Source organism: Rhododendron vialii, chromosome 4a (assembly GCF_030253575.1).
Source record: "Rhododendron vialii isolate Sample 1 chromosome 4a, ASM3025357v1".
In the NCBI taxonomy this organism is placed as follows: domain Eukaryota; kingdom Viridiplantae; phylum Streptophyta; class Magnoliopsida; order Ericales; family Ericaceae; genus Rhododendron; species Rhododendron vialii.
The window spans coordinates 28,729,130-28,744,960 of record NC_080560.1 but is presented as its reverse complement, the minus strand read 5'-3'; the positions used below and the strand labels follow the sequence as shown (position 1 = coordinate 28,744,960).

At 41.2% G+C, this 15,831-nt stretch overlaps 1 protein-coding gene across 1 annotated transcript; it reads right to left on the bottom strand.

Annotated features, from left to right (window-relative positions):
* Positions 1–6,260: 6,260 nt before the first annotated feature.
* Positions 6,261–11,630, bottom strand: LOC131324652 (uncharacterized). Its single transcript, XM_058356713.1, has 3 exons — positions 10,466–11,630; positions 9,094–9,259; positions 6,261–7,310 (listed from the first exon to the last, which is right to left on the bottom strand). Exons 1-3 carry the CDS (start codon positions 11,423–11,425, stop codon positions 6,754–6,756), a joined length of 1,683 nt encoding a protein of 560 aa, XP_058212696.1. The 5' UTR covers positions 11,426–11,630; the 3' UTR covers positions 6,261–6,753.
* Positions 11,631–15,831: the final 4,201 nt, after the last annotated feature.

Sequence of the window (15,831 nt, the reverse complement as noted above, 5' to 3'; positions counted from 1 at the left end):
GCCTCTGCATCATGGCCTTAGGAATGAGATTGGCTGCTGAACCGTTGTCTACCAGGATACGGTTCACTAGCATCCCATCAAGGCAACCAGCAATGTACAAGGGCTTGATGTGTTTGTTCATCGTAGGACTCGGCCTCTCAAAGATCACGCTAGCCGCACGATTTTCATTCTTCTCTTCGGTCTCGTCCTTCAGCACGATCACTGAAGGCCCATTTAGTCCTACAGAGAAGGACTCATTTAAGATCTCCGATGTCTGCCTCATCTCTACAACATCTCCCTCCATAGCTGTTGGAGTATTGTCCTTGGCTTTCAGATCTGCTGGTAAGAACACAACCATGTTGCACTGCATGTTATGCCCCTGTCCAGGCACAAACACCTTGGCCTACGGATTCAATTTCGACTTGCCCCCCGAGTCTGGCTTTCTAGGTTCGAGGGCTGTCTTCTGGAGCAAAGTAACTTGTCTTGGTGGAGGTTGAATCCTAGCCTCCTTAAGAGTTCTTTCTAGGAGAGGTTGTTTCTTGGGTACCGTTGCCTGCTTTGGAGGTGGTTTGGTAACAGCCTCTTTGTACGTCTTCTTAAACGGGATTTGCTTCTGGGGTAAAGTCCTTGGAGGAGGCTCAAAGATAACCTCTTCCACAGTCCTTTCTAGAGGCTTGTATACTCTTTTAGCCTTAGGTTTTTCGACCATAGGCTCTTCCACTAGGATCTCCATCTTCGTCTTCCCTTTGGGATCATCTCCATTCATGAGGTCGTCTTCATTCATGGGATCGTCAAGTAGGTCTGCTTCTTCCTCAGCCCTTCTTGCTGCCTGCCTGAATCGTTGGCGGTGCCTCTTCTGAGATCTGGACAAAGGTGGAGGTTCAGAGGGAAACTTTGGATGTTCAACCCTATGCCACTCATCTGGAGGAGTGACTGGAGGTTTCACAGCCCTTGATTTATCCCTGGAAGGAGCAGATATCCTCAAGTTGACGAGCTCATCTTCAATTTCAACTAACCCTGGCTGAATTCGGTTGAACACAGATTCGCGTACAACTCTTCTCCCTTTAAACCTGCGCGGCTCGTTAGGACTTGGCTTAGCCCTTCCCATAATAATACTTTTCAGGACTGGCTTGCTAGGACTGGCATGATGTCCACACTCTGTACACACCATGGAACAAGTTGATTTCTCTGGTTTCTTCACTCCTGCCGGTCTGGACCACTAAGAGTTCAGCTTTTCGAACCTTCTAACCCTCTCAGTCCTGACGTCACCCTCATCATAATAAGGATCCCAATACCTGCCTGGGCTGGACTTATAAACTACTCTGGAAGGGGCTCTCAAACTTATCTTCTGCCTAGGAACAGTCCTAGGCATGTCCCTCATGTTGACGGAGACCATATTTGTACTCAGTCCTGAAGGAAAGGGATTGCCATCCACCCCCATGGGCTGCTTGTCTTTCTCAGGGAATTTGAACTCTCTCCACTCAATTTTGTCCTGGATATCATTTCTAAATACTATGCAGTTATTAGTAGTATGACTCCAAGAATTGTGATACTTACAATACTCTTTGCCCTTCAGTTCTTCCGGAATTGGAATCTTGTGACCAAAGGGCAGTTTGAGCAGCTTATCAGCCAGGAGGTGATCAAAAATAGCTTCAGCCCCACCCATGTCGAATGTATAGGTCCTGGTTGACTTATTGAAAGTGCTCTGGGCTGGCTGCTTTGTGGGCTCCATCTTGACAAAGGCCTTGCAAACGTATGGCTTTTTGTTGATGATTTCAGCTACTGCCACGTCTGGGTCTGCCTCTGCTTCCACTGCAGTAACCTCGTAATTAGGGTCGCGGTAATACGTCCCTTTGGATGCCGTCTTCCTGTCCTGCTCTTCCGCCAAGAACTTTTCATAATGAGAAGCCTTAGAAGATAATTCGAACAAGTCTCTGAACACCTTTCCATAAAACTTCTTCTTCACTTCAAAGCCCAGGCCGTTTAATGCTATACGCACGTATTCGGCCTCAGGAAGGACTATCTTGCATTTGAATCGAGTAGTTTTGAAACGTAAGAGGTAGGACTCCACATACTCTAGATGGGTTTGACGATAGCATGACAGATCCGCCAACGTCACTTCTGGTTCTACCCTGTAGAATTGCTGGTGGAACATTTCCTCCAACTGTGCCCAGGTCTGCACCGAGTTAGGTGGCAAGTTGATGTACCAAGTGAAGGCTGTCCCAGTAAGAGAATTGGAAAAAAGCCTCAACTTTAGTGCATTAATGGTTCCAGCCTCTCCACATTGAACTTGAAACCTGGCAATGTGCTCCACCGTTGACTGCATGCTTTCACCATTGAAGGTCTGAAATTCTGGGACTCTATAACCCTTTGGGAAAGGTGTATTGTCCACCTCCTCGGTATGAGGCTTCCTATACATTGGCCTTCCCAAAGGTTTGAAACCAGGTCCTAACTGCTCCTGGAGCAGGTTCAAGACTTGATCCCCTCCTATGACAAGGTCTGGCTCAGGAGGCGGTTGTGGGTGCGCCTCTTGTGCCTGCTGGTTCTGGGCTGGACTTGCCCCCCGAGTGTCAGAGGTTTGAGCAGTATGTGCTCCTTTGTCCTTTCGAGAGCCCTGGCCTCCTTGCAAAGGCCTTCTGTTCGTCTTGTCAGACTTGTCAAACTTGTTCTGGTCCTCGACCAAAAGAAACCTTTGATCGTTATTCGGAGGCATCGAAGCTCCTCCAATCGCGACTCCCTTCTCTTTTTGCCCCCCGAGTGCAGGGCTATTAGACGAAGTGGCATGGTAAAATGTCTGAGGAGAGGGAGGAACCCCCAATAAGCCAGCTTGGTCTTGACCGTTGCCAAAGACACCAAACTGTGGAAAGCCCTGCTGCTGAGGAGCGAGCGGTAGCCTCTCTGTAAGCGTAGCAACCATCTTGTTGACTGCTATGGTCAGAGGTTCCAAGAACTGAGTGAACGATTGCGAGATTGACTGCGTAACGTTGTTTGAGATCTCACGTCCTACCATGAACATATAATTTTTGACGCTGTAGGTAGCGTCGCTAAGATCTTGGGCGCTGATCTGAGGACCAGCTTCCTCGAGTAATGGCACGTCGACTGCCACTCCCTCAGGACTCTGTGGTGGATCCGGGATGGGTGGATCCGGTTGATGTTGCGGCTTCCTGACCATGATAAAACCCTTAGACGATTAGGGTCCCACCGGGCGTGCCAAAAAGATGTTCGCGCGAGAGGTGGCTCAAGGACTGAGCGGGTGATATGGGCTAAATATGTTAGTAGGCCATTTAATTTAATTAAATGGCCCATTACCCAAGTGGCCCATGAAAAGTGGAAAGAAAGAAAGAAGTTGTTGCCTGGTGAAAGCCATTTGACCAAGTCAAATGGCTGAAGGTTTTTTGCTACCCACAAAAGGAGGAGGAGAAATAGGCCTATTATCCCATTAATTGCACATGATCAAATAAACACATGGGTAATTGTTATTTACCTCCAATAACTACCCATGATCGCACTAAATATGTTAATGGGTAGTTACTTGGGACACGTGGCAACATCTAAGGCCTACTCGGGACACATGTCAGCTCGTGGCGAAGGCGGGAAACTTGGCCCAGATTTGGACCAGTGCACTATTTGCCCATGATCTTTTGTAACTTCCAATAACTACCCATTACCCCATGATCTCATGAAGGGGAAGTTACAAAAGACACATGGCGCCATGAGAAGAGGACAATAAGCCCTTTACATGCAGAAAATCGAAGACCCTTGGCCTATAAATACTAGAAGACAAGAAGAAAAAATGGTTCCCACACCAATCAAGCTCAACGCTTAAAACCAAAGCCTTCCCAGCGAAGCAACTATCTCTATTTTCTCACCCTCACTCAATTACTTCACCAAGTAATTCGGGTTTCTATCTCTCTTGTACCCCAACTTTATTATTACGAAACATAATAAAGTTATTCATATCTCTCTTCATCCCTTACTTTATTATTATGATATAGTAAAGTAATTCTACATTGTTACTTTCTTTCCTACACGGTTAGGAAATTATTAAGTCCTCACACGCAGAGGCAAAACCACGGACCTTCACTGCAATCCAGCCCTTAGGTTGCAGCACTATCGCTCTCTCAGATCTAGAAGTCAGAAAAGGGACGTTCAGCCCTTTACGTTAACAAAACTCCCAACCATTTGACTCGGTCAAATGGCTTTCACCAGGCAGCAACTTCTTTCTTTCCTTCCACTTTTCATGGGCCACTTGGGTAATGGGCCATTTAATTAAATTAAATGGTATACTAACATATTTAGCCCATATCAACATTTGGGCCAACCGAATTCTTTTACAAATTGGCCCAAAACCTCCAAACTCGAGCCCGAACAAAACTAAAATTAATTGGGCCCAATCAATATGGGTTTGGCCCATTAATTTTAACCCAATTCATCTCTATTCTTTGGCCCAATCTGTTGGTTCCTCCAATCGCGACTCCCTTCTCTTTTTGCCCCCCGAGTGCAGGGCTATTAGACGAAGTGGCATGGTAAAATGTCTGAGGAGGGGGAGGAACCCCCAATAAGCCAGTTTGGTCTTGACCGTTGCCAAAGACACCAAACTTTGGAAAGCCCTACTGCTGAGGAGCGAGCGGTAGCCTCTCTGTAAGCGTAGCAACCATATTGTTGACTGCTATGGTCAGAGGTTCCAAGGACTGAGTGAACGATTGCGAGATTGACTGCGTAACGTTGTTTGAGATCTCACGTCCTACCATGAACATATAATTTTTGTCACTGTCGGTAGCGTCGCTAAGATCTTGGGCACTGATCTGAGGACCAGCTTCCTCGAGTAATGGCACGTCGACTGCCACTCCCTCAGGACTCTGTGGTGGATCCGGGATGGGTGGATCCGGTTGTTGTTGCGGCTTCCTGACCATGATAAAACCCTTAGACGATTAGGGTCCCACTGGGCGTGCCAAAAAGATGTTCGGCTCTGAAATGGCTCAAGGACTGAGCGGGCGTGCCAAGACTTGTCGCGTCTAACGTAAAAGGCTGAGCTTTCCTTTTCTGACTTCTAGATCTGAGAGGGCAATAGTGCTGCAACCTAAGGACTGGATTGCAGTGAAGGTCCATGGTTTTGCCTCTTCGTGCGAGGACTTAATAATTTTCTAACCGTGTAGGAAAAAAAGTAACAACGTAGAATTACTTTACTATGTCGTAATAATAAAGTAAGGGATGAAGAGAGATATGAATAACTTTATCATGTTTCGTAATAATAAAGTTGTGGTACAAGAGAGATAGAAACCCGAATTACTTGGTGAAGTAATTGAGTGAGGGTGAGAAAATAAAAATAGTTGCTTCGCTGGGAAGGCTTTGGTTTTAAGCGTTGAACTTGATTGGTGTGGGAACCCTTTTTTCTTCTTGACTTCTAGTATTTATAGGCCACGGATTCTTGTGAGTTTGCGTGGAAATGGATTTCCCGCCCTTTAATTTTTTCTCGTAATGACAAGTGTCCCATGTATCTTCTCATCATGGAATCATGGGCGGTTGAGAGGAGTGAATATCAATTTGCCCATGTGTAAATTCTTGATCATGGGCGGTTAAGAGTATAATGGGCCATGTCTTTCTCCTCCACTTCCTATTTCCATGGGCAGTTAACAAATAATGGGCTATGTCATCCCTTTTTTCGTGGGTAACAGAACTCCCAGCCATTTGACTCAGTCAAATAGCTTTCACCAGGTAGCAACTTCTTTCTTTCCTTCCACTTTTCATGGGCCACTTGGGTAATGGGTTATTTAATTAAATTAAATGGCCTACTAACATATTTAGCCTATATCAACATTTGGGCCAGCCGAATTCTTTTACAAATTGGCCCAAAACCTCCAAACTCGAGCCCGAACCAAACTAAAATTAATTGGGCCCAATCAATATGGGTTTGGCCCATTAATTTTAACCCAATTCATCTTTATTCTTTGGCCCAATTTAATTAAAAGATAATTAAATAGCCTTCCAACGCTTGCCCAGGACTGGGTGCCAAAAACGGGTGTAAACAAAAACATTATCGATTAAAAAATATAGATAATAGACACAAAAGAGACAAAATAAATAATGAACAATGAAAATGAGACGGAAAGAGTAATAAATTACCTTGTGAATGTGTGTGAGCTTCGTGCAATTTTTGCACAAAATGATTGTGGTTTTAGACTTTTTTATGGCACCACTACTTTTACGGTTTACCTATTGGAGTTTAAAAAAAAAAAAAAAACCATATCAGGGATAATTTATAAAAAAAGAAAGAAAGAAAGTAATAGTAGTATAAGAGTTCTCTCTCTCGTGCACGTCTCATTGAGCAAAGGGTAGGGTACATACATTCCCCTCTTTCTAAGTATACAAAGATACAGATACTCCATTGCTACCACATTACATCTAACGCTTATCCATCTCTTTTTTGATAACCGGATGTTTGGACCAACTTAGGCACACCTCGACTAATTTCGGGTGCTGAAGTTAACGCCCAGACACACCTCTAGTAGCCTAAGATTTGGAATATTAGGGCTTTATAAGATTCAAACTTGCGAGCTCTTAAGAGGACAAACCCTTTAGTTGCTTCTTCACGCCCACATGGCCAAACCACTTGAGATTCTCTTATCCTTCTCTTGGATCAAATCTGACTAAACGTGGTAACCTCATCCCCTCAAATTGCAAGTCATTGAGTCACGCAATCCTCCCCGTCCACTTAAATTTAACGAATCAAAAATCTAAGAATTAGAACAAAATCTATTTAGATGCACGGAAGCTTCATGAACTCTCTCCACTAAACTCCATAAGCTCCTCTGATAATTCCTCCACTAATAATCTGAAAATAGATTGCTCAATTTCCATTGCAGCCTCAGTCACCTGGTTTTTGTCTGTTCTTTTCCACCCATGATCACTCCCTCTTCTGAAATCCAACCCTACCATCATATGAATGGTGTTAGATTTCTCCTCCTTCCATGAATCCAACCTTTTACAAACCCGTCTCGCCACCGATTCAGCATCGTCGGTGCCATCCTCCTCTCTTTTCTCTTCTGCAATGAGGTCTGAAACCAGTCTGTCCATGTGTGCCGGTACTTGGCTAAACTGGAAGCCCAATTTGCCAAGAACTTCTCTAACGAAATAATGGGCATTAGTTTCTGTATACGACGAAAGTGACTCGGCCTCATCGAATTCCTCTTCTCCTCCTTCGTCCGGATCCTCAAAATTCATATAGTCGTCGTCGTCTTGTTCTTCTAACATTCTCCTTTCTAGTTCAATAGGATCCAACTCGGCGAGTTTCTCAAATCTGCGTAGCTTGTGCAGTAGTTGCTGTTTTGCCCCTGTAGTCCAAAAAATAAACCGAACCAAATCAAGATTTGTAGTTGGGAGTGTGATAATTAATTTTAGCAACGGAATGTAGAAATTAGCACACTTGATTGAACTTTAGCAAACAGTAGATAGGATCAGATAGGACAGCCATTACAACCAAAAGTATACATCACAGGATTTAAGAAGAGGTTGACAGTACTAATGGAAATATAAATTTTTAAGCTACCAATTAAGAGTCGAATGTATTCCTTTTTTAGATAATCTTCAATGTACAATGGAAATTTAAAAGATCTGTGACGATCGAGTGACGTTTAATTAGTTTCTTTAGTAATTTGCTATTGTTTCCAAAAACAAGACAAGAAAAGAAAGATTAGACAAAGGGGCATTCAGGCTCCACTATGTTTAAACAATTTTCGACAAAAACGAATCAACAAACTTATGCCAACCACAAATGCATTAAAAATGACCACCAACCACAAATAAATAAATGTGTAACCAAAAAACAACAGCTATGAATAATTTAATTAGGTCCATGATTGCCCTAATTTACTAAACTAAAAAGGTACAGAAAGATTAAGACATAGCAACCTGCCTGCATGCCCTAATTTACTAAACTAAAAATGTACAGAAAGATTAAGACATAGCAACCTGCAACAAATATGGGTCACAGCTAAAGGAATGACCAAGCAACCACTGTTTTCCCATTGACAAATTAAGGTCAGATTATTAGGTTGTGATGTTCCATGTACTACTCTACTATTCAGTGTAAACCTCACCTCATGATCGGAGTTACTGATCGATGACGGTATAGTAATTAATGGCCGAGATCTATATTCTTCGAAACACATGTAAAAAAGTTTCCAACTAGGATTCCTATAACGGAGACGGAACTAAACGTACAATTATGTCTAAGAATTGATCGTTCTGATTTTTATTGCGTGTAGTAGTGTATTGGTGGTCCTCTCCCCATTAACGTGAACGTAGTACCAACACAACATGTGTTCCAACTTCCAAGTATATCTTGTGTCCTACATTAATTTGTCTTTTGTCAAATTTGTCGTTTGTGTGGACCATACCGTCTTGTTCTTACATGACAAATCCACACATTTTTTTTACCTAAGAGTTGCAGCAATGGTACAACTAGGCCTGTTAATGGGCCGAATCCGATCCAAATCCGATAAGACTCGAATCCGATAGTGGTAATTCGAATCCGAATCCGATAACTTTTGTACTTCAAAACTTTTAGCAAAAAGAAAATATATTTTCAAAAAAATACAATTTGTTTTTCAAAAAAAATTATTTTCCAAAAAAAAATTAAAAATAAAAACACAACTTCTTAAACATTATTTTTTCAAAATAAAAAATTTACTTTTTTTTTAAATAAAATAAAGTTCGGATTCGGATTGATAACGGATTTAATCCAACCCGATCTGATCCGTATTTGGATTACCTGATTCGGATCATCAAATCGACGTTATCGAATTCGGATCGGATCCGGGCCATTGACAGGCCTAGGTACAACGATATTAGTCTCAAGTTGAGTCTGAACCAAACAAACGTGTCCTCATGGGTATCAATCTCCAAATGGATACCACAACTAATTCAGGTCCCAAAATCCAAGCATAATCAACATTGTTGGACCCTTGAACGCACAGAGTAAGAAAACAAAAATGGCTAGCTATGCATATGAACAGGTAACATTTAAGTTGAAAATGACGACACAACCGGAAAAGGAAACACACAAAATTGAAAGCTGGAAAAGGAAATATACAAAATAGAAAGCTCCATACGTACTTTGTACAATTGCGTAGCTGCATTCGAGATCATAACTGCCTTCTTCGTTGCAGTCGTCATCGTCTTCAAATGGAGGGTCCAGAACGGATACTGGACTGAATTGTTCCTTCTCTTCCTCCTCTTCTACCATGCTCTCTAGTAGGAGTACTTCACAATCCTCTCTCTCCTATTCAAATACCAAATGCAACAAGCATAATCAGGACATTAGTAAAGCATCAGTTTTTATCCATGTTTTGATTATTTTTTCCACCAGTTTTTACAAATAGTGCTATGTCGATTGGCGACTATATTTTGATCCATGTTTTGATTATAGTATAATATTATGAGGCACACTCTGGTTGAATAACAGTGGAATTCATACATGATGTATTTTATGGAACATTATGAGTTTGTCACTTGAGATGGTGAACAAAACAATCTAGTAACCTCACCAAAATAAGTTTTTGGTTAGCAGAAGAAGAACCTCATATAGGCATCATGTCACGTTACGACGATTTTCATTGATCTCTCTCATGGATTTTGTCCAAATGATCGAGGACCTTCAACAATTGAGCCGTACTTAACAGCAAACAAAAAAACATCTCCCCATTTTAGTTTTGTCGCACGCATTCAATTGCATATGCATCAAGAATTAAAACATGGCAATCCTCTAATTGGCTTACGTAATTGCCAGAAAATTTTAAATTGTTATTAGTGATAAATGTAATATATCAAAATAAGACAAAATAATCTTCTACTGCTCAATCACGAACTATTGAGGATAGGATTAATGGGTAATTTTGTAATTTCGTGACGACATCCCGACCATTGAATCAGAGTAAGATATGATCCCCCCCAAAAAAAAAAGTTAGACAGATCGTGTTGCCGACAAGTCAAACACACCAGGCTCAACCACCTGTGCCACGAGTTCTCTCGGTTTAACTCACTGAGTCAACTCCAAAATTAAGCGTTTCACTAGATTTGGCACAATTTAATTAAAACAAACTGAACCGAATTCATTTCGCTCATATCGACGAGAAAAATATTCCAAGTGTTCGTTGCAATTGGAAATACACAAGTGAAAAAGTCATGTTACATCAATTAAACTGCAATCAACCTTCCAACCAAAATAATCAAGGGCAACTCAAGCCGGCCAAGATTTTTGTATTTTACTAAGAGCTCAGAAGTTCAAATATTCTCTTCGATTATGTGAGGGTGTAATTCGCTTGTATTTGGTGGAATTATTTTTTCCCATAATAGGCTATTAGTTAGATAGGGCTAGCTAATACTCATTATAGATTATTATTTTTAATTCTTAATACTTAAGTGTATTCTCGTATTATCGCTTAATGTAGGAGTAAAAACCATCCCAAGCAAGATAAATAAGACAAACCTGTATCTTGTGGCCACTCGGAGACGCTGCCGGCGACAAGAACACCGGCGTCCGGTCACCGAAAGAGTGGTTCGTTTCGAGAGCAAATCGAAAAGGGCTCAAGGGGCTTGAACAGAATCCCTTCTCACAAAACCCAAAATCCTCATTTGGTCTTTCATCCCCAATCTCTTCAAAACCATAAGACCTGCTACTAGTACTGGAAGAACTCTCCAAATCCAACGACTTCTCCTCGTTGCTCTCCGACCAAATAGTACTTGCACGCCTACTCGTGCTGCAATCAAAAGAGAAAAAACCCATCTCAATGGGACTTCCATCTTCCACCCTAACCACACTTCCCTTCAATTTCTCGCCTTTTCCGCCCGATTTTCCACCGGACCAAATACCACTATTTCGCCCTCTATTTTCATCATCATTACAAGAATAAGAAAAACCCATCTCAACAGCACTCCCGTCGTCCACACTCGCAACATTTCCGTTCAATTCCTTGCCCTTACCGCCTGTTTTCCTCGCGGAAACCACAGCCTCACCGTTACCGATTTCATACTTCCTGGTATGGTTTTTACCGCTCAATCTCCTGAGAATCGAGCTGAATAAGCCCGCACCCAGATTACTAATCTGGGTTCTGGGTCTTCTGGCCGAGGATTGCTTTTGAATCCTCAATGCAGATTCAAGAAGCAGAGCAGCTGTTCTAGCAGGGACATGAAGGCTAACGGCATTTGAGCTCTTGGCCGGGCTCTTCCTTAGATCCGGCGAGTTTTTGTAGGAGAAAAAACATGCCTGTTTATAGAGGCTACGCTTCGAAATCGAGCTGTCGGTGATACGTATGCGTTTTTCGGGTTGTAATACTGAGGATTTGGGTACTATTTGGAGCTGAGATTTTCTATCGGAAATGTAGTTTTTGAGAAGGAATGGCTCTTGATCTTCTTGCAATAGCTCGTGCAGATGCTTATGAGCCATCATGACAAGGTTAGTTGTTGGTTTTGGGTACAAGGTTTTTTGAGAGAGACAGGGGAGTGGAGGTATTGAAATCCGGTTGAAGAGATTTCAACAAGTCGTGTTTCGAAAGGGGAGAAATGAAGGTCGGAGGGTATGGTACAAATAGGAGAGAGAGGAGCGCCGGGGGGGGGGCGGGGCGTGTGGGTGTGGAGAGGAATGTGTGTGGGAAGGAATGAGGAGACTTTCTCATTCAAATCCGGAGTTTACGTAATCGAGGCGTGGTGAATTGCCGATATACGCCATGGGCTTGTAATCAAATGACAATTTTTTTTATCAGAAAAAAAAAGATTTTTATATCATTAAAAAAATGATATTTCCTCCGTCCGAATTTAGCACTCCTTCATTCAATTTCAATCGGATAAAAAATAAGTTATATTTTTAAATTGGTACTGAATTTTATATTCAATATGAATTTTGTTTGATAGATTTCAATTAGTTCTATAAGATAATGTTTTCAAAATTACATAAAACATTACAAATTGCAAGATATAATCGATTGAAAAATGACACAAACTTTCCAAAAGAACTATTAAATCTGGACGAATGGAGTACAAATAGATAGTGACACATCAGGTAGCATTATCCACAAATGATAGTATCTCATCTATCATTACATCTAATCTCAGGTTTTATTTTTTTTTTAAAACATAAAAGTAAAAATAAAAAAAAACACTCAAAATTAGTAAAGCACCAACAAACGCCTAAAAAAATAGGCAAATCCAGACACCTGAAAAGCAAAAACAAAAAAAACAAAACAAAACCCTAAATACCAGACAACATGCCCCAAGTACCACCAAAACCCTAACCCTCCAAGAAAACCTAAACCTAAAACCACCAACCCGACCGCTGACTGCTGACTGATCCGCTGCTACGTCGACCACAGCAAACCTACACCCCTACATCTCCGGCCAACAGCAGAGCCATCGTCCAAGAACCCAAACATCCACAAACCACCACCATCAGCAGCTACCATCGCCCACCACCTGACAAACCGAAAACCATGGATGGAGCAGATTAGCATGACAAACGAAGAGAAGGGCAGCACAAAGCAAAGGCCGAGTGGAAATCAAAACGTCGTTAGGCAAACAAACCGTTCCTCCCAGTAAAGGAGACGACGTAGAAACCAAGCAACCCCAAGCAAAATGAGCACCAGCTGATGTCGATCGAAACCCCCTAGCCGTTAAGCCCAAAGATCAAAACACCCATGAGAAAGAACCGACGGGAGAGACGAGAGAGACAGAGGTGAAGCACGCCAGAGAGAGCAGCGACAAGAAGAGGGAGGAAAGGAGAAACGTTGTAGAACAAAGGATCTGATTAAAGGGAGGGGACAAAGACGCCACACCAAATGACACTTCCACACCAATGAACGTTGTCGTTTTGCCTCATTAAGAGGCCCCCACATGTGCTCTCCTTTTGTTTGCTAAGTTCGTTTGGAGCAACAAAGCATTAAACAAAGAAAACAAAAGGGTGCTGATAAATATAACTGCAAATTTACTACATGTAGTCAATTCATAAGAGGAAATTTTTGGATTCCTCCTTATAAATTGGCTACATCTAGTAAATTTGCTCTTATATTTAGCTGGGCCCAAACAAAAACATGTTTCATAATTCGTAAAATCCTACCGATACTTGATTGAGCTAATTTTTTCACGTAACCCATAAAAGTTATTTCGTAGAATAATGAGAGATTTGAATCATCTTTATAAGACTCAAAATGAGCCCCACAAAAAAATCAATACATCATTAGTCTGAAATTAAGTAGCTTTTTCGTGAATCCTAACGCCCAACCGATATCGAATTGAACCAATATTTTTTAGGAACCCAAAAAATATTTTTTAGAAAAACCCGGCAATTTCGTAGGTTTTAGTCAATCTCAGCATCAAACACAAGAGGTGGCTATTTAAGAGCCAGTTTAAACAGTAACAACCCGAGTTTTTGTCAGCATACATTATTGTCTTTGTAGATTCGACTCTGGTCTTACCGGATATTGTGCTACGTCGGCCTCAGCCCTACGCTTGAGGCAACCCATTATTTTAGGACTAGAAATTCGTCAAGCACCCACCAAAATTAATGATTCAAGCCGCTCATTATAGTTAAAATATTTTTTCATGGGTTTCTAAAAAAAAAATTAGCTCAATCCGATATCGGTAGGGCATTACGATTTGTGAAAAAGCCACTTAATCTCAAACTAATGATTTATCAATTTATTGTGGGACTCATTTTGAATCCTACAAAGATGATTTAAACCGTTCATTATTTTTGAAAACTTTTTTATGGGCGCCAGAAAGAAAAACTTATAATCAATCCGATATTGGTAGTGTGTTAAGAACTTATTGGTTACTTGAAAAATATTAGCTCAATCCAATATTGATATTGCGTTACAAATTGTGAAACTGGTTTTTGTTCGCTTTATTAAATGCTTTGTTGCTCCAAACGGGCCTTATCAGACAGAGGAAAAGCACATGTGGGAACCCCTTTAATGAGGCAAAATGGCAACGTTTATTATTGGTGTGGGCAGGGGCTAGTGTCTCATGGGACGGCAGAGCCCCCGCGCCCGCTGTTGTCTGTAATGGCATAGAAAAGGATAGATCATTCATTTATTATGCCCTCATGTTTGATAGCTCGGAGACGCACATGCAACTCACCAAGTACAGTTTTCCGTCCATTTTTGTACGTGGGTTGCCACACATTGTCCTAATTACCACAGTCTAATGTACATGGACGTCGCAAACGGCAATTGATAGGTTATTATCGAAGTAAACATGCAGATTTTGAATAGTAAAAAGGGATAAAAGTTAAAGTGTTAAAACCGTGTATAAAATCCTATTGGGAATTAGTAGAGAGAGAGAGAGAGAGAGAGAGAGAGAGAGAGAGAGAGAGAATATAATAATTTAGACCACATAATCATTTTGTAACAATCTTCCTTTCTGCACCCCCTCGTAACAAATACATAATTCGCACTACTTCAACTCTTATTTTGGCCTCTATGATGCTTGCCATCATCACAACATATCCCACACTCGACCCTTGTGTAGTCACCACCAACTGGCTTGTAGCCCAGCGAACTCTACCCTCTTTTGTTACCAAATACAGTTTCACTTCACTCTTAACCCCTTTCCTACACCACAGTCTTGCAAACTCCAAAAATTCCACTTTGCTTTGAGTCTCTCCCTCTCAAAAATCAATGGCAAGTTCCACCCCTCCTATCACACTTTATCATCATCATCATCATCTTCTTCTTCTTCTTCTTCTTCTTCTTCACAACTCCATTAAAGCCCAACTTCAAGCTCAAGCACCAAAGTTCAACTACACTCTCCAAGCTCAAGATCCAATTCATTCATACATACATCTTCTTCCACAAGCTCTACACTGTCTCTTAGAATCCCCTCAAAGCCCACTGATAAGCATTTTGCTCATCGCCGAAGTTTCGGTAGAATAATTATAAAAGTATGTTATTAACCATGATCACTAACATAGTACGTATATGGGATATCTCGAGTCATGTCAATTCTTAAGTCATGCCACGTCGTAAACTGATCAGTTAGGTATTGCATATGGGAACATATATAGTGTATGGATCATAGGTTACAAGAACATCAAGTAATGGTTTTATTGTTGTTGAATGGTTGAGACTGAATGTTAAGCAATTCAAAATAAAATAAAAAATATTGTGTTACCTTTTTCACTTATGTTTTACAGCTTTTCTATGTGTCATATTGCCATGTCATAGATGAAGACAAAATTCTTTACGACACCGTGATGGAGCATGTGGAGAACACTGGTGGAGCATGGATGTATAGGTAATTTAATTAAATGGCTGTTTGTTGTGATCTCTTTTGTAACCCCATAATTGTTAAACAAATCGAAAACTTTATCGATTAGTTCATGTTGCATATTTTAATTACCTACTAAATTCAGTCTTCAAATCCTTAAATATTTTCCCCATTTTTGTAAAAATTTTAAACAATAAATCGGAATTTCGGGCATCACGCTAATCTTTTAGTACCTTTTTTTTTTTTTGAACGGCAAGAAACTACAGGGATGGTCTCTGTGAAAATGTACTGCTTAGTAGTAGCAACCAGCTGTTTTTGTTACAGGATTTTAATTACCTGGTTGCAAGTGCAGGGAAAGCAGAACAAAGACAAAAATGCCAGCAGAGAGGATTCATCGATCACTGGTTTTTACGTGACAACTGCAGTGTTTAGTTGTACCAACCCAGGCTTTTCGTGACGCGGGGACCTGCAGGGGTGCACTACCCTGGTGCACAATCCGAGTCGTTTGTTTAGTAATCTATGGTCAAGTTTTTATTTTGGCTCGTATAAACCTGAGTTGTTCATGTCAAGAAAAAATATAAACCATTAATTTTCAAG

What these genes read in the sequence shown, in the direction of transcription:
- LOC131324652 (XM_058356713.1), bottom strand. Translation starts at nt 11,425, where the DNA reads ATGATGGCTCATAAGCATCTGCACGAGCTATTGCAAGAAGATCAAGAG. An exon ending in CGAGTGGCCACAAGATACAG is followed by an intron (nt 9,260 to 10,465) that starts GTTTGTCTTATT and finishes GTATTTGAATAG; the next exon opens with GAGAGAGAGGATTGTGAAGT. An exon ending in CAGCTACGCAATTGTACAAA is followed by an intron (nt 7,311 to 9,093) that starts GTACGTATGGAG and finishes TTTGGACTACAG; the next exon opens with GGGCAAAACAGCAACTACTG.